General features: G+C 41.0%; 1 protein-coding gene across 3 annotated transcripts in view; it reads right to left on the minus strand.

Moving 5' to 3' along the window:
- The window catches only part of zhx2a (zinc fingers and homeoboxes 2a), a 26,598-nt gene extending 6,432 nt beyond the window's left edge, over positions 1-20,166 (minus strand). For 2 of the 3 annotated variants that reach the window (XM_080767167.1, XM_080767165.1), the window contains exons 1-10: positions 19,819-19,987; positions 16,979-17,094; positions 7,916-8,441; positions 6,161-6,856; positions 5,497-5,709; positions 4,458-4,700; positions 2,576-2,791; positions 1,982-2,066; positions 1,634-1,819; positions 416-801 (exon numbers count right to left, since the gene is read on the minus strand). In XM_080767167.1, coding sequence (XP_080623293.1) covers positions 416-801; positions 1,634-1,819; positions 1,982-2,066; positions 2,576-2,791; positions 4,458-4,700; positions 5,497-5,709; positions 6,161-6,856; positions 7,916-8,014 — 2,124 coding nt within the window. In that variant the 5' untranslated portion in view covers positions 8,015-8,441; positions 16,979-17,094; positions 19,819-19,987. Of the gene's footprint in view, positions 1-415; positions 802-1,633; positions 1,820-1,981; positions 2,067-2,575; positions 2,792-4,457; positions 4,701-5,496; positions 5,710-6,160; positions 6,857-7,915; positions 8,442-16,978; positions 17,095-19,818; positions 19,988-20,016 lie in introns of those variants that run through there. The other variant, XM_080767166.1, reaches the window with a different exon arrangement.
- Positions 20,167-24,326: the final 4,160 nt, after the last annotated feature.

A 24,326-nucleotide genomic window follows, 5' to 3' on the forward strand; every position in this document is an offset into this window, starting at 1 on the left:
AGGGGTTTACCCAGGCTAGGCAGGCTCTAGACTAGATGACACTGGTTATGGAATGGATACCAGTGGTGATGCAGTGTTACTTGGCTGTTCAGCATGAGCAAATCAGAGCATGAAAAGAGAAACGGAAGTGAATGATAAAATAGGCCTAGAAATAGGTTATTTCAATTGGCGATCGCTCACGTGCGCATGTTATGTGCGACCATGTGTTCACTAGTTTGACTCCCGGGCAGACGCTTAATTTGACGTTGGGAAACACTGGTCTAAAGAAGTAATGATGAATCCTTGGGCAAATATAAAAAACGTAATGTTTTATTTTGTATCAGACTTATAATTAAGTAATGCCATGTCAAGTGATCAGGTGCAATATCATGCCATCATCTCATTCTGTGCGACAAGGATGTCTTCTCATGCTTACCTCTCTGAGGAGGGCGAGAGAGTGGCTGGCGATGGGAACGGGACTAGTGGAGGCCGAAAGGACGGGAGGATGGGGAGAGGAGGAGGAGGAGGAGGTGAGGATGGGAGGTGAAGCGGAGGACGAGAGGACCGGTGGATGAGGAGAAGAGGCTGTGAGTACAGGAGGGGAGGAGGATGACGAGGACGACGAGGAGGAAGAACAAAGGACGGGTGGATGAGTTTTCACGTCCTGTTCATGATGAAAAGCTCCATTAAGCAGTCTCTCCTCTGTGCTTTTAGAAGCCATGGTGAGTAAGACTTTCTCCATGTTGTCCCTCAGTGCTCTGCGCTCCGAGAACCAGCAGTCCACCTCCGTCTTGGAGAGCCTCGTCTGCAGGGCTAGCTGGTCTACAATGGGACAGAGTTAACGTCTTTAATATGACACAGGCATGTATCTGACAATTGTCAAAATAACCCATCCCATAATTCCATGCACTCTGCACTATCTAGCCCTATCTGGATGTGGAAAGTTGGTTATTGCCATAAAAGGCTGCACAGATTCCATAGGCAGCGGCTCAAATCACATAGCACGACAACAGGGTGAAAGACAGATATCGAGACCATCCTGCCACACTGGATTTGTTATATAGAGTAGAACATACATGCATGTTAATTGTAGATATCCACATTATGTCATTTATCTTTCCATTCTCACAACAATATACAGAAAAACATGGCATATTTTGGACATCACGATTAATAAATGTTTAAGCTGCGATTATTCTTATTTCTGTTTGACAGCCCTACTGACAATATAATAGTCACAATGACAACTTTGACGAGGCAGTATTGCTTTGTATTAAAAATATATATTTTGTATTTATTTATTTTTCCATAAATATATGGAATATAAAATATATTAAGTTAACTAGTACTTGCGCGCTCTGCTTGCGCAAGTAATTAACATGTTGGAGATAGCTGGTTTCTTTCCAACAGCAGAGATATCATGTAGGGGTCGGGACCATCTTGATCATTTAGATGGGAATCCTATTGAATGCTTATAATTAGTTATAACCATCTGCAGGGGGCCGGTCATGACAGTTCAGTGGATTAAGGCAATATAAAGGGTCATGATAAGGGTTTCATAATCAACTCTGTGGCTCATTATTTCTCCCATCTTTCCTGTCCTCTATCCAATGATCAGAAAACGAATATGTTATATAATGAGCTTCCTTCTTACCTCGCTCTGCCTCAGTTGGCGAGTCGCTCCTCTGGAAACTCTCTTCCATTGCCTTCAGCTGTTCTGATGACTTCCCCTTCACTCTCTCCAACAGGGGAAACTGGCTGGGAACCATTTTCCTCAAAGGACCCTCCTTAGATGCTTGTGTCATCTCTGCCTTAACTAGCACCGGTGGCTGAGGAGCACCTTAGATTGACACAGACGGATGTAAAAGGCCAAGACATACAGTAGGTATGGTGAGGACTGATGATTATAAACAATAATACCAAAGGTATTAATGCTGCAAAACAGCCAAGGAAAAAAAACAATATAATAGAGATAAATGTTTAACCATTTTTCATGTAGTACCTTTGAGGTTGAGGAGCCTCTGTTCACTGAACCACTTTTTGATCTCTCCTCTTGATAGTCCTGTGGTCTCTATGAGTCTGTAAATCTACCACAAGAAAACACAATATGATTAGGCAAGATAAAATACCTCATCAGATGAAAGACGTCATCATCGTGTGAAAATCTGTATCATTAGTGTGCCACTGTGCCTTGCATATTTTCTTAACTCTTTTTTTTATTTAACAATGTAGAAGCTTGATCAAAATAATCTATCCCACAACTTTATAATTATTAAACGTATGTGACAATAAAGGTGAAGTTTGGTAAACAAATTAAAACAAATATGCAAATCTCTGTGTCCAAAATCCCTGCAACACAACACAAAATGTAATAACACCGATGCCTCACCCAATTTCTAGCCTGTATGTCTGCAGATTGTGAATGAAGCCTCACAAATGACAATGAAGTGCTCAGTGGTGAAACTGCACAATACAGTGTAGAGCTGCTTGTGTTCATGTCCTAAAAGAGTACTTTTGCATAGCTCCAACATTTGCTTTCATCTTCTGTGGCATGACCCAAAAACAAATAAAATACCATTCAGCTATCCATTCCTACCTCCTCTTCCTCAGGAAATGGACATTGTGTGTAGCTGGCCCTCAGCACAGACAGCTGTTCAGCAGTTTTATTGGGGTCAACAGTAAAACTTAGCAGCTTGGGTGACACACACTTGGATGTGGCAGCAGACACCTGGATGGTTTGAATGATGGAGGGTCGCTTTGTTTCTGCAGCAATTACAGGAGATGGTAGGGGCCGTTTGAGGGACTGTGCGACCTGTGGTAAATGTAGTGAGAATTCATTAGAAAACTACAGCTGTAAATTGGTGATTTGTCTGATGAGTCAAGAGGTAAAAAAGCAGACATTTTTGTATAAATTATTATAAGTAGTCCATAGTCTTCCGGGGATATTCACACTTCAGACTGTGAGTTATGTGCTGTGTGCATGCATTGCTGACCATCCGTAAGGAAAGTAGTAGTAGCAACTATTAGTACCATTCAGGTGAATTAATTATTATTATATAATATAATATTATATTTATTATAAACTTTGGTTTGTCAGATAATAGACCGCTACCTGGACAACATCCTTTTCTAGGCCGACCCAGAAGTTCCCACTGCAGATTTTCAATGCAATAAATGCGAAAGCTTTTTATGAACTTTTGCATAAAATAAGTAGCCTAGAAAACCACCCCAGTCGATTTCAGCAAACCGGTCTGCTGAAATCAAATGAAACGTGATTTCCATGACCGGAGTGGTTGAGCAGGCTATAAAAGAAGCTTTGTAGGGGAAAAAAAGGCTTGAGTTTCAGATATTAAAGGGTGTAATTTATGGCATAGAATATAACATATTCTTAGGCAAAAAATTCTGCATTAATCAAAAAGCTATGGTAAGTTGGTAACACATCCCAGGCTAATGGGTGATGGAACCCATTGCAAAATCATTCCCACTTCTTGGGACCACTGAATTTCAGACAAGGTAAACAATCTGGTGCTGTACTGTACTTGTCTTGTGCTGTACTGTACTATACAAGCCCTCCTCCCTGGTGTGTGTGTGTGTGTGTGTGTGTGTGTGTGTGTGTGTGTGTGTGTGTGACTGTGTGTGACTGTGTGTGTGTGTGTGTGTGTGTGTGTGTGTGTGTGTGTGTGTGTGTGTGTGTGTGTGAGAGCCCTGCAAGCCCGTTGGGACCCAACTAGGTCGAGGGCCGGGCCGGGCTCACGCACCGTTATATACATTTTCCGATGTGAATTTCACCCAGACTGGACTTGCTTTGGCAGCATGCTGCTGTCCACTCCATAATGACGTTACAACAACCCCCCTCCCTACATACAAGACGCAGTCTCAATGTGTTTTTACTGGTTCCTTTTTCTTTTTTTAAAGCACACTAAAATCTGGTAAAGACTTAACAAACATGTTTTACATTATCTTAATCAAACATTTCTCTCTCCTTCCTTCCTTCTCTTCTCTGTCTCTCCTCTTTAACGCGCACACGGCTCTGACAGAACTGACCAGAGGAGCTCCACAACAAAGCAATCACATTTTAAATACACGCACACTATACAAGCCAGTTGGTTTTGTACAGTGCAGATAATGTTCTTGACTTATTATTGTGGGTTTGGTTTTTATCATGCAGCACGAGTCCGCAATAGCCGATTTATAAGCTCACAACCTAAATTGAATCTTGACCATCGGGTCCAAATTCATGTGAGATCCTGCGTCTAGGTGGGACATGACTTTTGGCACGATATAAACGTCTCAATAGAAGAGCAGGGAGACATCTACATTCTACAACCACCCTAATTGTATAAGTTAGGTATAAGTTCGGTTGTATTAACATTCTACCATACAGATTGGAAGAAAAAGTTACATAGTTGTGCTGTAACACCCGGGAATCGAACCAGCTGTGTCTGTACAGGTTGCACATCTATAAGAGTCTGTAGTACCTGGTTTGCCACAGTGAGTGCTAGTGGTGCACAGGTGACCGTAGAACCATTAGCAACAGGAGTCAGCACCAAGCTGGTTTGTCCTAGGAGCTGACATGGAAGAGACTGGAGGAAAGATGCCGTGTTTTTAGACAGGGCAGAGGAGACAGAAAGGCTAGTGGATGATTGGCTGGGTACAATGGTGAATGTCTGGGAGACAGAAGAGATGGTGCCATTGAACATCTTTTTCCTCGCTTCTTCCACCTGTAAATGAAGAAAAAGTACATGCTGTACTCTTTTTGAGCAAAATGATACACAAATTATGTAAGCAGTGACTGTAGCAATAAAAGAAAACTGAAAAAAGGAATGCAAGTCCTATGTGTTGGTAAACACACAATATGGGTTGAAATCTCCCATATTATAGTATTTGATTATACCTCCTGGAAGCCTTCTTAGTATGCATTCAAAACAATCAGGTTGCCCCAAAATAAGAATTAAATGTACGCAGTATTAGGAAATTGAATGCTACCAAGTGGCGATCAAATAGTGAGTGGCTTGTTTCAAAGTAGACTGCATATTGAGATCACATTTAAGCTTTGAATATATGTGCACTTACAAGACACATGCTTTGGCTGATGTAATCGAGTTATTATCCGGGTCATTGTATTGTATCAAAATGTTCTTGTATAACAGCTGAGGGTGTGGGTGGGAAAGGGTGAGCAAGCTATCTGTGTATTTATAATTTAGTTATATAATGTTTTTGTTTGCATTGCTGTTATTTGGTATTTGTACCCCCTCGGAAATGAGAAGATACATACATCTCAAGGGGCTGCTATCCTTTCAATAGCGTCTGAAATTCTGAGTAAATACAGCCAATACAAATGTTAACACTACAGGGCTTTATACATAATCATCACCATTATATCAAATTATTAATTAAGAGTTATTCCTCCTCAAGAGTGAAACAGACTTTAATTTCTACTATACTAAATTATATCACACTGAGCAGAACGATGAACTATGTGCCATTATATACTAAACTAATAATTATAAATCTGACCTCCTCAGGTGACCAGCTGATGCCCTGTTTGAGCCTCTGCGTGGTGAACCACACTTTGATTTGCTCCTCTGGGTGTTTGGAGGCTGCAGTGAGCCAGGACAGCTCAGCCTGTGTCGGGTAGGGGAACTTGTTGAAAGATGAGATGAGAGTGAGGTTCCCATCCAGTGACGGGTTGTATTTGGTCGTGTTGAGGGGCACAGCGATCTTCGGCACCTGGACAATAGTTGGTTTGGGTGGTCAAAAGAATTATGAAAGAAAAAACATTGATCTTCAAACTTTAACCCAGCTAACTTTCAAATGAGGTTCATAAGGCATAATAGGGGGGTGCAACTACCGATTATGTTCTTAGAAATTATTCTATCGATTACTTTTCATGAATGGAATATCAGGACGCTTATTTTTTGTATTATGTTTTTGTTTAATGAATCGATTAATCACCTAAGCGTTAATATTTTGTCGCACAATAGTGTCCTGCAAATACGCCGCATTGTGTACATCTTCCTTTTTCAATATTTTTGAAATTGCCCATAATGACAAGCCCAAAATAGGGATTGATTATGAATCCAATATTTTATCAAATGGTTGATTATTCTTTCTAATCGGTTAAATTGACTAATTTGATTAACTTTTCTCGACTGGCTGTATCCTGGCCATTGATTCCTACCTGGGCGTAGTTTTGAGGTCGCTGCAGAGAAGGCATGATGTGGGAAAGGCCATCTGCTTTGAGGAGCGTCGACTCTGGGATGATGACGGTTCCGTTTACATTGACCGCAGTGATTGGTTTCTTGGACAGATCTGGAGTCAACTTACCTAAGTGAGACTCTGTCCGTTTATTATCCGATGCTGCTCTCGACTTGCCACCCTTGACCACAGCAGACTTACTGTGAGAGTGTGTACCCGGTAACTGTCCTTTACCAGAGTTTGATGTGTTGTAAATAACCGCGTTGTTACTGCACCCTTCTATCGTCTGCTCCAAGATCGTCTGATTGTTCAGTTTAATCCGTTTGAACTTGAAGTTGCTCTCGCCCGGGTGACATCTCTCATTGTGCTCTGTTAGGGTGTCAAACTTCTTTGTGTTGAAGTTGCAGACGGCACACAGGTATAGAGGGTTGAGGATGACATTTGGGTGGTTGGCATCGACATGCTCTTTGAAGGTGTTGATGTTCAGGGTGGAGAAGGTACAGTATTTACACTCATAGCCTCCTTGTTGTCTGCGCTGAGGTTTGGAGGAGTCGGGTGGCTCCGTTTCTGGTTTGTCTGGAGCTAATGGAGGTTCCTGGGGTTTGTCCACAAAAGGATGCTTCTCTCTGGAGATATCAGTTTCCATCGGTCCCTCCTCAGCATGATCTTCTACTGTTGTCTGTAAAACAGAAACTTCGCTATAATATTTGTAAACTGATTAATTTAGCCTTTTCCACTATTATTTAATTCAGTCTATTCATTGGATTTGTGGTTTTGGTTATCAATTGTTTTTTTTATTCGTAACAAAAAAAACAGTACAATACGACATTATGAATGAATAAAGAAACAAACCCACCCAGTACCCACCCCTCCCTCCCAGGACCAACGATGTCACGAAAACCATACCTGTGCCAAATGTCTTACCACTGTGTAAAAGGGAAATAAAACTAAATCATATCATTCATATTATCTGCAATGTTAGACCAAATATTAACATTTTCCTCTTTTGCTCCATGTAACATCGCCGTTGACTTCTCTAGATAGACAATATCTAAAAACAAAGTTAATGTGTGAGGAGGTTTCCACTGCGTAGCAACCATCTTCTATGCTGCTGTCAAACCAGTACAGATGGGGAAGATGTAATGTTACATTGGATTTGTGTTAAAACTTAAAAGACCATACCTACGTTCTGGCATGTTTAAGTTATTGACTGAGACTCCTCATATTAGAAGGTTAGATACAAGTGTCATTTTGTTCCCTCAGTGTTGTTTTTGTTTGTTCTCTTGTTGAGCTCTATGTTCTTTTGTCTTTGTTGTTTTTCTTTCTTTTTTTATTTGATGTAATCATGGTGATATAAATTGTATGTATGGTTGGTAGCATCATCAATTAGATGTTTTTCTTTTAATGATAGGGGCAGGTATAAATAAGATTTATCTTCTTCCTGCTCCTTTTCTTTTCTGCTATGGAATATGTAAAAAAAAAAACCCACCAAAGTACAAAGTAAAATGAATATAATCATGTAAAACCATAACTGAAATGAAATAAATAAATATGAAATGAAATATTCTTGACATTACTGCTGACCATTTACTGTACCAAAGCATAGCACAGAAAAACGATGTTACAGTTTCTTACAAACAAACAAACATTTGTACTCCGTTTCAGTTTTACTGTATTCCTTAAAAGAACCACAGGTGCTGAGCCCACACTGGTTAAAGATACATAAAATCGAACACACCTCCATTTCCTGCGGTTCCTCTGCCTCCTCATCCATCTCCACCAAGGTCTGCTCCGGGCGGATCATGCAGGGTGTAGAGGCCTTGCGTCGGCTAGCCATAGTTGTTAGAGCCTGAGTGCGTGATGAACAGGGATGTGGTGCAGCAAACTGCTGTTTAGGCTCTAGTATTAAAATAATGCCTAGAGTTCTTGTCTAATGTGGATCCTCTTCTAGAATTGTCAGCAGAGTGAAGCAGAAATGCCTCAGCTAGGGTGGCAAAGGTCAACAAGGAAGAAGGGCCTGTGTTAGGAGGTCCTATCCAAGGCATAAGCTCCTAGTACAGGGGCATTTCTCAAAGGGAAAATGGGGGCAAACGCCTTGGGCTGAGGCCTACCCTTGATGCAGGGGGGTAGCTGGGTAGAGATGCAGGACAATGGTGGAATTTGAGGGTCTGTCAGGGGTACTATGGTGTAAGTGGGATATAGCCCTCTGACAGGGTCAGCTCCAGTGGTGGCCAGCATCAGGGAACTGCATGACTGGACATTATCTGGATGAGAGAAAGGCATAAAGAAAAAAAGACAATGGCAAACTTTTAGATATTAAAATAATATATATTACAATATACATTTTCTGGATAGTAGTTGCACCCGTTTTTCTTCTCCCTCATCTTGAGTTGGTTAATTTCACTCTCCTCTTCACTAAATAAGTCCTACCCACATCCCATAAAACAGTACCGCCCTCTGAATTGCGACATCGCCCACCCTAAAGGGAATACCGCAGGGGAAACGGTAGCATCATCTCTACTGGTGAACCAACGTGTGCACGGTATAGGCTTATACATCATACACCACAACAACAGCTGTAATTAAACAGAGACTACAGAGACTTAATTAGAATGTCTTGATATTGTGGGTGCCTCATGCAGTATCCAGTTGCATACAGTATTCATACCGTACAAAATTCCCCATAGCTACTTTTATTTTTGCCTTATTCAGGTTCAGGTTCAGGTTTTATTTATGTGTATAAATACAATGAAATTTATTTTGCTCAGAGCACTCTCAGTCTTACATACATAGGACATAAACAAACATCTACAAACATGCTATTCTATTCTATTTAGTGCAGGCCTATTTTCAGCCACTCTCTAGTTTGAAGACACACATACAACAGAAATAAACCTACACATGACATAACACTGAGAGCGCTTTTAAAGCAATTCTGCAAAACAGACGTAACTTTTTCGCTGCCGCTAGGTGGCAGAATACGCACACCTAAGGAATGCCACCTGTCCACTAACTCTACGATCCTAGTTTCCTTTCCGGGTTATTCAGGGAGGTGGGGCCTGCTGATGTGAGCACAGTGATCAGTCGCATTAGCTCAGACCCCTTAGCCATCATTACAACCAGTTACATGTGCTCAGCTCAGACCCCTTAGCTATCATTACAACCAGTTACATGTGCTCAGCGAAGCCATACAAACTCACAACTGATTTACGACCGTCGGTTGCGTGACGGCTCACCATGGACAGCGCTTGAACCTTTTGAGATACAGCGCTTTGAAAATCCTGTCATAATGGAGGCTCTCAATCTGCGCACTTTGAGGACTTTTTTTCGTGTGAGGGCTTCTGAATGTGTGAACTATAAGTACCTAACTTTGTTTGACCGATTTGGTCGCTTTGATTCTTCTTTTCCTTCCTTGTTTATTGACACCTCATTGTACCGCCTATCTGGCTAGCTAGTGGCGCTATAGCTATGACAGAGCAGATCAGGGGCAGGAACGTAGCCGGCACAAGCCAACCGCACAGCGGGAGGCGGTACAATAAACAAGAAGAATCAAAGCGACCAAATCAGTCAAACAAAGATTAAAAATACTTAACGGCTTCCGCGAGGAGATATTCGCAGCGGTATGTATAGGTACTTATAGTTCACACATTTAGAAGCCCTCACACGGAAAAAAGTCCTCAAAGAGCGCAGATTGACTTATGCGGAGGATGTTTATGTCCGTGTTCCAACATTCCCATACGAAAATATAGATACGCACAGGGACCCTACGCAAAGCGACATCCAAATTTCATAAAAGCTTTACGGAGGGTTCCGAGAGGGGCTAATATGGAGTATACGGTTGTCTACGAAGTACGAACGTACACGTAGTTAGCACCAGCAGGTACCGATAGCCTAGCTACGTTTATGAATGTAGATAGCAGTGAAAAAGTTAATTTCATACTACTGTTTAATAAAAATCAAGTCAACGTCCAGGTTACAGCCATCAAAAAGTCCACAATGAAAGGGCCGTTCACACCCGAAACTAGAGCTGTAAAAACAGTTTTAAAGATCAATCTTTAGAAGTCCACACCACACATATGGTGAACAATATAGTTGTAGTTATCTTTGTAGTTAGTAGCAGTGCTCAGACCGTTTAACTTCAATGATCTTAACCCATTTAGCTCCGACGTCGAAATAAATAAAAAGTCTTCTGAAAGAATATATATTCAAAGATTTGTGCCACATTTTCACGATTTTCCAAAAATAGCAGACCTACAACACCAAAACGGGTTCCTGTCCAGAGTGTGTTAACTGGCAGTGTGTGTGGTTTTCCAAAAAAATCAATTAAAATCTAAAGTTAAATATTGAGATTAGCTTTTATTGATAATGCCAGCAAAGATAGACAGGAAACGGGGAGAAAGCTGATGAGTTGCAAGCAGCAAATGGCCAGCCCAGCCTGGGAGTTGAATCGGGTACTTGCTGTCTGACTGACAGAAAGTGAGACTAGAGCCTATGTGGTACGTGCCTGACCACTAAGCCACCGGGCGCCCCCGACTGACAACTTCTTTAATGGATTGGGAAGCATTATTAAACTCAGATACTGATATCCCCATGATATCTAAACTCATTGGACAACCCACAGAGAGAGACATCATTATAATGCACTCATTACCACAGCATTGCTATGGCAACAGTGGACACAGTGCTCGTCACAGATACAGTAGTACTAATGCAGGATAGTGGCACGGTGTGGACACTGAGGACACTAGAAGGAGCTACTGTGGCATTGTGATTCCATACAACTAGGATGAGATGGCTAGAAAGGATGGGACTTAGAGCTCCACTGTAGGATAATGTTGATCTGAACAAGACAAAATGAGAAAACAATCATGTTTACTTTTCTTCTATTCTGTTGGGACAGAAGATCAAAAGCTCAACTAGAACTGCACTTCAATTTTGAATTAGTGCTCATTGCTCAAGAATGCTGGTTTCATGAAAACAGTGGTTGCTGCTTATGACTTATTTAGACTGTGTTATATTGAGGATTACAACTTGCGTGCTCAACATAGCTTTTGTAGGACTAGCCAACTGCAGGTACAATACAATTAGTACTCACTCATACCGAGTACGAGCATTATAATACTGGCTTTTTTCTTTCTCGTTTCTTTTTGCCGACAAAAGAGAAACAATTCCAACAATCTTTAGCATTTTAGCTTATGCTGAGCTGGATTTGCCCTCTGGCAGTAAAGTATCCTAAAATCTCAAGCTTGAGACCTTGAGTGGGTGTAGAGAGTTACCGATCCATGCAGGGGAGGAGTTTAAGCGTAGCATGAGTGCTGGGTGTGAGTCGTGACATGTGCAGGTCCTTCGGGTCCATGCTGTCACACCAAATATGAAGTATTGTCTTGGAACCGTTTGATAGACACGCGCGCGCCATGACCCCACGTGCATGACCGACCACACACACACACACACACACACACACACACACCTGTGCTCCTGTGTGTGCATGCTGAATGTAGCCAATCAGAGGTAGCCAGGGGCGGGTCTTGGCCAAGCATCACCGTAGATACGCATCTGAGCCACTCCTGCAAACTTTGGAAGTCAATCTTAGCCAATCAGGATGGAATATGAATAATTGTACAGATCCATCTTGATCATGACTATAGAGGTAATGTGTACCAAATCACGCAATGTTTGGACAACATCTCTAGGGGAAATTGCAAAAATTGGCCTCCACAAATTGGAGTTTTCTTAAACTGTGCAGTTTCATACTTATCGGTCCAAACACACACACGCGCGCAAGCGCACACACACACACACACACACACACACACACATTGCCATGCCTTAGGCCTGGCGGACATAATAATAATGGCAGTAACAGAGGACAATCTAATTCATGCAATCACATTAATGAGTTTGTCACAATGTCAAACACTAAGAAAAACACATTAGATCTGATGCACAAGGTGCTTCATGTGTATATGAAAACAGCCAGAAAATAACCAAGTTACTGACAAATAACAGTAATATTACCTCCCTTTATAACCCTAGTCTGCAGACTGAGCTGTGTTCTGGAGCCATACTGTCTCAGTGCTCATTAAACTTGTATGAAGGTTCCTGGTAGCCTGCTGTCTCTCTCTCCCTGTATGGTCTGTGGTCTGTCTGAGCCATGCCACATATCATCACCAGTCACCTCTCTGAGAGTTGTGTCATTAAAATCTGTAGAAGACCTGATAGTTCCTAATGATTGTTGATCATGGTTTTAAGCTAATGCTGCCAAACGCCAAAATCCAATCCATTTTCCAGACTCTTCAGTAATGTCAATAGCAGCATCAATAGCTTTAGCTGCAACATTCACAGGAGCAAAGAAGGTAGTTTATTTATTTAATTTATATATGAGAGAGAGTTGTTTATCACAAATAATATAACACCTGAAGGGTTGGAGGAGTACATATGGTAGCTGTGGGATGGGGTTCATGGTGCTTCTACGGGGATTACAATGCAGTGCAGACTCACTGTGTGTGCGTGTGTGTGTGTGTGTGTGTGTGTGTGTGTGTGTGTGTGTGTGCGTGCGTGCATGCTATGTTTTACCCTTTTCATCCCAAGCAGCAGTGTGTAGGAGGATAAACATGTGCTTATACATGATGTGTTTGTGTGAGGGGTGGAGAGTCACCAGTGCTACAGTGACTGTAGGTCCCATTGTGGGTGTTAAGAGAGATGTGTACTACATTTAAAAAATATAATGTAGAGACAGAGACACAGGTTGAGACTGAAAGGGTGAGAAAGAGATGGCTGGAGGCTGAATTTGGGACTGGTGCCGAATTCATTTAAATCTCATCAAAGTGCTGCACTGTGCATGGGTACTTACTTGATCTGGTCTGCATAGCAACAGGCTAATGCCCATGCAGGGCTGTGATCAAGCTATAATAAAGTGAATAAATAATGAAGAAATTATTTCCCCATAGCAGGAATTAGAGGGAAGGCATTCCAGTGTTGCCATCTTCTAGCTACCGCAGCATAATCGTTCATCATATTGTTATATCGGCTGGTACTTTTAAATCATCTGTAAAATAAGCATCGGTAATTATTGACATTTCTAACCAATATTTTACTTTATATTTATGTTTGAATGAGAAACTGCAAATGTTTACATCTGCGCCTGGAATCACAATTACTGTAAAACAGATATACAGTAAACCATGCTGGAAATATGTATTTCAATATTGGTGTCGGTATGGATCGATTTGACGATGCAATTGATCGGTTATTGGCTAAAATTTCAATATTGTTCATCCCTATTCTGAAGGTTTGCAGCAGTGCAACAAAGGAAAGGAATACACTTTACTATCAATCAATTAGCCCTTCGCTAAGTCCATCCCCAACCCATCCTTATCCAATAGGCAAGTTAGCAGCGAGGAGACAGAGCGAGCGGTCCTTCTCTCCCATTGAGATACATGTTAAATGACGGGATTTCTCCATATAAATAATCGATCATTTCAGTAGTAAGAGCTCCAAAATGTCTTCTAAATTTAGTCAACAAGGCCTGCAGTAGGCTATGCATTGGACAAATGCACATGACATTTTTTCAATAAACTAGAAATACGAGGAAATGACAGAGAGAGAAACAGTATCCAACAATCAACTTCCAACGGGAGTTTTCATGTTGCACGGTAAGACTACGGTCATTAGTATTATTGCCATTCGAACTTTTTGCGTTTTTCCATAAATTAATAATTAATTAAGTTGATCATACTACTGTGTCACACAAAAGCATCATAGCAGATCCACAAGCTTTTTGTTTTATTACTGTGGATCTGCTACTTTTGAATTTCAATACTGAAAAGTTTTGGACATACGTTATGAGGTTTCCACCCGACAGAGATGATATCCCAAGACTCCGATTCAGGCGGCTATGTTACCATGGTAACAGGCTAGCCAAGTAAGCACATTATGCATCCAGCAGCAGAAAAGTTCAATGTTTTGATATGAACCAATGCCGTCTACAGTGGGGATGTGTGAACATGTTTTAACATGATGGCATGCCATTTACAATTATTCATGTAACATTCATGTAATAGCCTCACTGCTTATGTGCATTGTGTGTGCATGTGTTTGTAAAATATTGTCTTGGCTACCGCTATATGACCTTCACCTTTGTATACCTCACTGTTGTTTATTAATTTTGGTAATCTAATAAATCACGCTGAGGAAGACCTGTCCGTGGAGAGGTCAAATTAAACTATGTGAAAAGCAAGGACAATTACTGTGTGCTGGCTGTTTTCTCCATTTCAATCTGATAAATTAATAACTGAAGCTTAAATTCTAGGACTGCACTAAAGTTGAATTAGTTGCACTACAGTGAATTCAACAAATATAAGATCTCTCTTTGTGTTTAGGATCTCTAGGCTCTTGTGATTGGCCCAAAGCTAACCATGGAGGCATGCTTGTGTTCTGCATTGATGACGCAGAGCAGAGAGCCTCTAAGCTTGGTGGAAAGCTATGTCTCTCCTTTTCTGTACATATTGACAAATAACACATGAAGTCTTTAAAAGTCAATCATGTGTTCAATCTTATAAAACTGCAATGATCATTATTTTCTTAGCAATTGATTTATTTTTAGTTTAATTGAATAATTGAGAAGCACTTTATGTATCATTTATGAATTCGTTCGACAAATTCGATTAAACATTGAAGCGTTATTATATACTCTGTTGCGCAAAGGTGTTGTATGTCGTGCAAAACTAGTCGATCTACAAGATTACTTGCAGAACTTAATAGGACTTTAATGCAAGAAGTAGAACATGGATAAATTTATGTTTAAGTTTATGTGACGTAAACAATCAGCTAACACCTCATAGGCTAACATGCGTGTAATGTCTATTGTACAGTATTGCCATATTTATCCAACCTGTGTTAGCCAATATTACATTAATCAGTAACAAGCATTCACATGGATACCACATTAGCTGCTCAATTCAAGAGCCAAACTGTCACTGATATAAACCATACATTTGCCTATAAATAATCACTGCATGTTTTGTTAGTAAAGATAATGTGTGCAGTGTTTCCCACAGAATGACAGTGTGATTGTGGCAGTGAGCATTACCGTTTGTGTCAGTGAGCATTAACGGTAATGACAGACGCTGGCAGCAGATCCAGTTTTACCTCTGTAATAGAAATGGGACTTCACTTCACATTTCAGAGGAAAGGAAGTATACAGTATTTTCTTGTTCTCTCTCTCTGTGCATGGTTTGATTGGTTTCCTTCCATCTAGGGACACAACACTTAATCTAATCTAACCAATCAATTCAATCAATGTAATAAATTATATACAATAATCAACAATCGGAGAGGGGGAAACGTTTTTTAACTTCAGATCAACAAGCTTGTAGATAGATACAGATCGGCCATTTTCAATATTGTTGTGTGAATTTTAAAAGAAATTTCACTTTGATTTGTATACAGTATAATAAATAAAAAGATGATAAAAATGTGCTTCTTGGTTATAAAATTAATTGAAAAAGAAATCAATGGAATAATCACTAAGAAGATAACCGATAGTTGCAGTCCTGCAACTCTCCATGATGCGATGCATCCTTGTTAGGGTCTAAGATGCAAGGAACATACACAAGTTAGAGAAACATGGATCTAAGTTGAGACACTTGGGATGCACCTATTGTCTTCCTCTCTGTCTCTGTCCTGTCTCTTTCTCTCACTGAGATCCGCCCACAAGTGATGACCTCATGTCTGTAGTTGCCTTAGTCACCCAACAACACATAATAGTAACCAAGCAGCACACAGCCGAGTGAGTGGAGTACAGAACAGAACTCAATATAGGATTTAGTGACATCATCACAGAGCTGAGCATGCCAGGTCATGATGACAACATCTGAGAGCTCAACCAATCCACCATGACTCACACCAAAGACCGTCATTTTTCACAAAAGCATCAGACAGCCTGAAAAATGAATGTAGGGGTCTGTAATTTATTAGGCTAGTGCCTGAAGAGCACATTCCCGCCCCTAACGAATATGGCCATACACCGTTGCCTCCCTATTCCGCCCTACGACTCAGGCGGCCATGTCATGTCTGAAACAACCGCTACAGGTGAAGACAATGTTGCTACACCGATTCAGAATTTTCTCTCATTTATGTAGTTTCTTGCAGGAGAAAATATTGCCATTTTCAGATAATGCAAGTTGTTGATATTTAAATGATTTCCCAAAACCATTTAAATTATCATGTAGTAGTCTATAAAAAGAAAATGACTTCAATGTCCTTCTGTAAACTTGATAGCTTACATTGAACACTTATGTCTAACATTTATTAACACATACACAGTAAGGCACCATCTAACATTTTTACACCTCAATTATTCAAAAGTTACACTTTAGAGGTCCCAGACCACATTTTTATATACCGTAATCTTCCAAAATATTTTCTACAATCAGCATTCTACATCAATGCGTTTTGACAACTAAACACTACTAAACATTATCTTTATTTGCTAGTGTTGGCACTCACACCAAAATGACATAGGCAATTTATTTATTTATGTATTTTACAGTTAATAAATACCGTTTGACAACCAGTGTTGTTGTTTTACAAAATATCCTCCAGACATTAATTTTTCAGCGTTCCTTCTGTATAGGCCAACTACTACAATGAATGTTACACAGTATGACTTTTGTATATGACACACACACACACACACACAATAAATACACACACACACAATAAATACACACACACACAATAAATACACACACACACACACACACACACACACACACACAAGTATATAATTGGAACATACCCGGTGCATGGTCCACCTTCACAGAACATTGGTACGTGATGTAGTCTATCTATGCTATGTCTTAGATCTGGAACTGGTCCCCTGGTGCTGGAGAATTGGCTGCTCACAGTACTGCTCTGTTAGGATGGGTTAAATAAAGAAGACAAATGGCAATAAATACACAAAATATGCATGATCATCAGGGTAACAAAAACACTAAGCATTAACTTTTTGTGTTTGTTTGCTAGTAGGCATGCACGTGACGATGTTTGGCTAAGATTCAATCATTTCAATGGTCATATGAAAGAAGATTTGTAACAATAGTGTGTCTTGTTCAGAGCCTGTGACATAATTTCACATTTGACATTGTATCCTTTGTAGGTAAGTTAACACAAGCTGTTTTCCCACAAACACATCAATGTAGTATTGTGGTCACTCACTGGTTGGCACAATGGCACATAATTGTTAAATCGGTGCTAGTAGTTACATGTGTTTTTTGGTATGTGTCCATTACCAATAACACATTTTCTTTTTTTTTTAAAGATATATTTTTTGTGGCTTTCGCCTTTATTTTCTTTTTTATAGAGGGATAGGTATACAGTAGGCTGACAGGAAATGGGCAGAGAGAGATGGAGGGGGGGGTGACACACAGTAAAGGCCGTCGGGATCGGGAGTCGAACACGCGGCACACTGCCAGACTGGATTACTAGCCAAGGTGCCCAGACGGCTACGCCAGCCGACCGCCACCAATAACACATTTTCAAGTAATGAACTAATTATTGGCTGATACTGATAGGAGGACCTACATATATCATGCATCCTTTTTACTAGCCAACACTGCTGTTAATTACCTAAACAGCTTAACATAATAGTTTCATTCTAGTTGAGACACAGGTGAAGTTTCAATATCCACATAAGATATAACACACAGCTCTCTGTGTGTGCCAGCTCAACTTTGTAGAAGTCTTTTCCAAAATAACCCAAAGACCAATATTTACACCATTTAGTGCAAATCATCACTACATAGGTTGTTTTTGATGGTTGTTGTTCATGCATGTGCTGCTGTGCAAGTGTGCATAGTTGCATACTCATTGTAAGACATTGTAAACACACAAGTGGAGGATTTGGCTTTCTTGCTGAGCAGAACATACACTAAATATTAAATAACCATGTAAATATAGTATAGTAGGCCTATACTAGTATAGCCTTTGTTTTCAGAAAAAAACAGATTATGCTGAATGAGCTGGAGTAATGTTATGGTAATTTTTGCCCTACTTGTAACGCCAACTGTTCACCTTTGGTTTTGGTCAAGGCTGCTACAAAGTTGTAATAATAGGTACGTCCCTATGTGTTGTGTGGACTAAGAAACATCGCCCGTGTTTCAGTGGCATGAAAGAGTAGTAGAATTTACATTTTAGGTGAGCTATTCACGGCTTTAATGGTAAAACTATGCTTCCACACACAAACACATCATTGCAAAACCTCTAAATTGTCAACCATCAGTTATTTTGCACATGTGTGCCAACAGTCCAACCTTTTACTTTCCTAAGCCAAAGCAGCACCAGATGTGATAGAGATAGACAATACTTTACAGGAAACAATATTTATACATATACCATCATTAATTGCATGTCTACAGACTCTACCACCCTACAACGGATGTACTATAACTATAGCATAACCCTCAAATCAAATTCCTCATTTAAACCCAGTCTTAATGGCTTCCTTCTTATGTATTCTGAAAACTGCCAAACAGTTTAGACTCAGTGGTGACTACAATGCAGGTGGACAGCACTTACCCTGTCGTTTGTTGACTAGGGTTCATTCATGCCAGTCTTTCTGGATAAGACTCGTGTCTGCTAAATTATTGCATATACGAGTCCTCTCTTGCTAAAAGTCTGTGGACTTCAGTGCAACACTGTCTTGGGGGGCCGCCTGGCAGTGCCCTGCCCCTGCTAAAAAAACAAACTATGTAATAATGTAGACAACACAGGAGTGACTCACATACTGTACAGCAAAGTCTATAGACTCCTCCAGAGTGCCGCACACATACTGCAAGCACCCTGGCTGAGTACAAAGCTCACAAAAGTTCCAAACTTCCAATACCAATTTCTGACCAACTGCGACTGACTTTTACAGCAATTGTACCGCAGTGCACAGATACACAGTCTGTCTGCCTGTGTGTCGGTCTGTCTATCTGCAGCAGCAGAACGGCCGTGGTCGCGGAGGGAGGCAGCGTCACCAGGGGTCCGCCTACATCACACAGTCACGGCACCAACCCAGAAATCAAACTGTCCACAAACACGTTGGGACAACAAAAGTAGCATTATAAACCCCTCACGGTCAACACAATAACATGATGCCCCGACCCTCCGGGGGTTGAAACGTGGTTAAAACAAGACGTGACGGAGAGAGGGGCACAGAAACCTCCTCTAAAATGTTCCCTCGCCACCGACGTAACAACATGTCGGCAAAGGACGGCCATATTTTGCTGGTTATGTCGACACAAGAGGGGAGGGAAAGTAGACACGATGTTCTCCCTTCTTCTCGCTTTACTGGCTGGTTACAGTCAGTAGAAGTAGAACTCACATGAGAGCGAACGTCAATTAACAACTTGGCACAGTGTGCGAAGCATTGGAACATTGTTTGTGTACGCATGCAGGTGTAAACGGCGGGGCAGGCAAAGTTCATGCGCCTAGACAAGTTAAAATATTAACCCAGAGGCTTGTTGGTGTTTGTGAGCCACACGCAGACGATATAACTGAAAAACAAACAACCCCATGCAGGTTTAACTTTGGCCAGCTTTCCTTTGGACCGTTTCCAACACAACAGTGGAAGAGTTTAGCGATTTCTTTTTTTACCTGCTGCCCAATATGGTGCGATGCTCAGGTGGATCAACAAATCCCAAAGCGATAGTTCAGCGACTGATAAACTTGACTCTGTGAACAATATTCCTGAGCGGGTCAAATATCCGACCACCAGACAACAGACGACAGAAAAATTGCCGATCACAAGGAGGCTCTACGCCAAATGCCACATGATCGCCGACGTCAGCGTACGTATTTGCATGCGATACCGGAGCCGCGGTGTCCGTCCATAGCGGGTCCATACAGTTACTACAGACCCGCCCCGGTTGGCGTAAACACCGCTGGTAAGTGCTTGATGCAGGGACCATGCTTCCTGTTCTAAAAATGAATGAACTGTGTCTTGCCGTCAAGTTGCTTCTGTGTTGATGTCTGCCTCTCTCCTCTTGCTCTTGGTGCTCATTGAATATTAAATGACCAGAGAGAGAAGGGGCGTTCGTTGGACAAAGTCCCGCCCACCTCGTCCTGCTATCCCCCCATGCCCCTCTCTCTCTCGCTCTCTCTCTCGCTCTCTCTCTCTCTCTCTCTCTCTCTCTCTCTCTCTCTCTCTCTCTCTCTCTCTCTCTCTCTCTCACACACACACACACACACACACACACACACAGAGAGAAGGGGGGTGTATATATTACTGCAGTGTCATCTCAGGTGGGATCTGTCCTTTGCAGAGAAAACTGAAACCCATCTCTCTCTCTCTCTCTCTCTCTCTCTCTCTCGCTCCATCTCTCACTCACACACACACACACACACACACACACACACACACACACACACACACACACACACACACACACACACACACACACACACACACACACACACACACACACACACACACAGTGGATATCCTCACATGGTACATATCCCTTAGGTCAGCATTTAAATTACAGTTAAGGGAATAACAGGGAATAACAGACTACAAGGGAATAACTACAACTATCCAGAAGTGTCAGAATCTAAAATCTTTGACACACAACAGTGACCTCCACTGGACCTGCTGTAGAACGACATATCTGACCTTGGCCCATCTGCACAGCATCCTATCTTAATGCGGATCTTTATGACTGCCTTTCTTTTTTAGTACTCAGACTTTTTGCCCTTTCCATTAAATGTTCTAACAATGATTATTGCTTTTCTCATTTCGCCTATTACGTGTAGACCTACACACTTTCAAAAATGAAATATGTTATGTAAATTAAGGTATGTTGAGGCAACTAATATGGGTTATGTAAAAGGGAGGCTTTTATTCCAATCTACTTGGATTTTGATTTAATATTGGTACAGTTGGGTAAAAACAAAAAAAGAGAACGAAATCTACCGGTATTCTGTTCCAAAAAGCACTGTGACTGCAGTGCCAGTGATCTATACCTGATGTTTTATTCATTGGCTGAGTTAGCGTCTACTGGCTGCCGGGGAGTTTGGGTTTATTAGAAATGCAAATTGGATACCAATGCTCTCATTAATTATTAAAATATTATATTAATGTTAAGGTCTCACTATATTGGTTTAATTGGCATTCATGTCCTGAAAATGCCCAATAAGATAAGGAAAAAATACAATACAATGCTTAATCACAATGTGATTTGTATGAACTGTAATATCTTGCTCGTGTGGATTTTTACATTGATGACCCAGTGGTCATCATATTGGAACTTATTGTATTAGCTGCAATATGTAATTTTATTTAATCTTTAATCTTTAATCTTTAATGTTTAGTCCATCTGCAGTGGTTGGTGGTCTTCCTACTCTTCCATTGAATTTAGACCCTGGTCTCTGGTAGGACACCTACTGGTTGTCAAGTGGTATTGTCTGAAGATGGCAAAGTGGGGATTCCCTTTTGAGTGTGTAGATATTGGGAGAACCAGGTTCGAATCTCAGGTAGGAATCAGGATATGAAACTTATAGAAACAGTATGTACTATACAGTTTGTTGTAATAATGTGTCCTCTTTCCAATGTGTTGCAAAATAAATGCAAAACTAGAACTGCACTCTGTCGAGTGCCTACTCGACAGAGTGCTTTGTTATGGCCTACTAGTGCGCCTACTAGTGGCCTACTAGTCGGGTTATAACTGGCTGTCAATTGTGACGTATTACGATAGGTTTCAATATTGGTTGGGTAACAGGTAACGCATGTATGTATGTATTTGGTTAAAATGGGTAGTGTTTAAAAAAAAGGCAAGAGTTTGCTCTGGTGCACTGGCCTAAAAGTGGGTCCTTAAAAACTGCTAAAACTTCTGAAATGTATGCATGTAGGTATGTATGTATGTGTAGTATTTAAAAGGGGGGCTTTTTTGTAAAACGCCCAGCCCACAATACCTTCATATATTTAAAACTAATCCAAAATAGGGTTACCAGTGAAGGGCAAAATGCCTATTCACTGGGGACTATGCAAGGCAGAGGCGTCCACCCCCCTGAGTCCAAGTTAGGCTAGACCGCATACCTAAACCATGGTCCGAAATTGTCCTCTAAAACCCAATGGTAAAATGGATATAAAAATAGACAACCTAAAACCATAAAAGAGTAAAAGTTCACAGCAAGGCCTGGATACCATTTATTGATTTTACAGATAAATGAACAGAAAGGGATAAAAATCAACTTCTTTCATTATGCATGCATGTATGTATTTGGTTAAAATGGGTGGGGTTTAAAAAAAGGCAAAAGCTTGCTCTGGTGCACTGGCCTAAAAGTGGGTCCTTAAAAACTGCTAAAACGTCTGAAATGTATGTATGTAGGTGGGTATGTATGTATGTGTGTAGTATTTTAAAAGGGGGGGCTTTTTAGTAAAAAGCCCAGCCCATAAAACCTTCATATATTTAAAACAAATCCAAAATAAGGTTACCAGTGAAGGGCAAAATGCCTATTCACTGGGGACTATGCAAGGCAGAGGCGTTTTTTTTTTTTTTTTTTTTCCTTTTTGAATTTGTTTCAGAGGGGCCTGTTTGGTCACGGTTGTTTCCGTATAGAGGCCTACTCATCATTACCCGGGATCTTAGGGTACCGATCCCGCGCTTCACACCGGCGCCTCCTGGGTTGGATGCGCCTGGAGCCTGGAGCCTGGCTGGAAAGCTGCCTGCAGTAGATGTTGTGGCTGCAGTTGATGTTGTGGCTGCTGGATCTGCGGGCTCAGTGGTGGAGATGGTGAAAAGTGGACTCAACAACGCGTGCAGTTGTGACCAGGGTTGGGCCCCCCATAGAAATTGTATTAAAAACCAAATTTATTGATTAAAAGATGCAACCAAGACTTAAAATCAAAGAAACAATTAAAAGGGGTCTATGCTAAAAGGTCCTGACGTTTCGCTGTTCTTGCAGCTTCTTCAGAGGATAGCATATCTGGGGCAAGGGTGAGAGCCAACACCCCAAGGAGGAAATAAGTAAGGTGGTGTGTTCTGTGGGTGGAGTTAACTGTGGGGGTGTCCTAGGTGGTAAGGTGGTTGGTCTGGGAGTGAGGATGGGGGGGTGCATTATGGAGGGAGGGGTTTTCCTGTTTGGGATTTGTTAAAGGGATGGGGGGGGGTTGGAAAGGGGGGGGAATAAGGAATAAAGGGGCTATAGTATAGCTAGCCTGTACTGTATCCCATGATATAAAAGAATAAAAGAATAAGGGAATAAGGGAATAAAATAATAAAATAATGAAATAATAAAATAATAAAATAATAAAATAATAAAGTAAAAAAATATACTAAAATTAATAAAATAAATAAGAACATAATAAAATAATAATATAGTAAAAAAGGCACTTAATACATAATGAGATAAAGGGAAGGAATGGAGAAAGGCAGAGGGGTTAGTCTTAAAATAATGACTGACCATGGAACAGGGGTATGGTTAAAACATGGAGAGAAGGTTATTTGAGGGCACCCCATCGCAGGAGCCCCCTGTAGGACAACGAGACAGGCAAACTCTAGGGTTATGACAGAGGGGTTACTCGAGACACTCCCATATATGCTCTGTGTGTACAGTGAGGACGGCTGATCCTCAGCCTTATGTGTCCAATTGGGGGACTCCAGGATACCCTCAGTGGGCCCATGGTCCACTATAGGACCAGTGGACAGCGGAAACACATCCCTAAAATGTGTGCTATCATACAATAAAACAGTTTTGCTAAAACAGTTAAAAAGAGACCCCCAGTGGCACTGGCCTTATGTATTTGGTTAAAATGGGTGGGGTTTAAAAAAAGGCAAAAGCTTGCTCTGGTGCACTGGCCTAAAAGTGGGTCCTTAAAAACTGCTAAAACGTCTGAAATGTATGTATGTAGGTGGGTATGTATGTATGTGTGTATGTATGTATGTATGTATGTATGTATGTATTTGGTTAAAATGGGTAAGGGTAAAGTAAGTACTATACTGTGGTCGGCTGGCTTCTTTATGCGTGTGCTCGGCAGTATACATACTGATGTTGATGGTGACGTAATTAAGATGTATCAATGCCGGATTATAACTGGCTTTTGATGGTGCCGTAATAAAGATAAGTTTCAGATTACATACATGTATATACATACAGACACATGT

Source organism: Protomyctophum bolini, assembly GCF_963924005.1.
Source record: "Protomyctophum bolini genome assembly, chromosome: 7".
NCBI lineage: Eukaryota > Metazoa > Chordata > Actinopteri > Myctophiformes > Myctophidae > Protomyctophum > Protomyctophum bolini.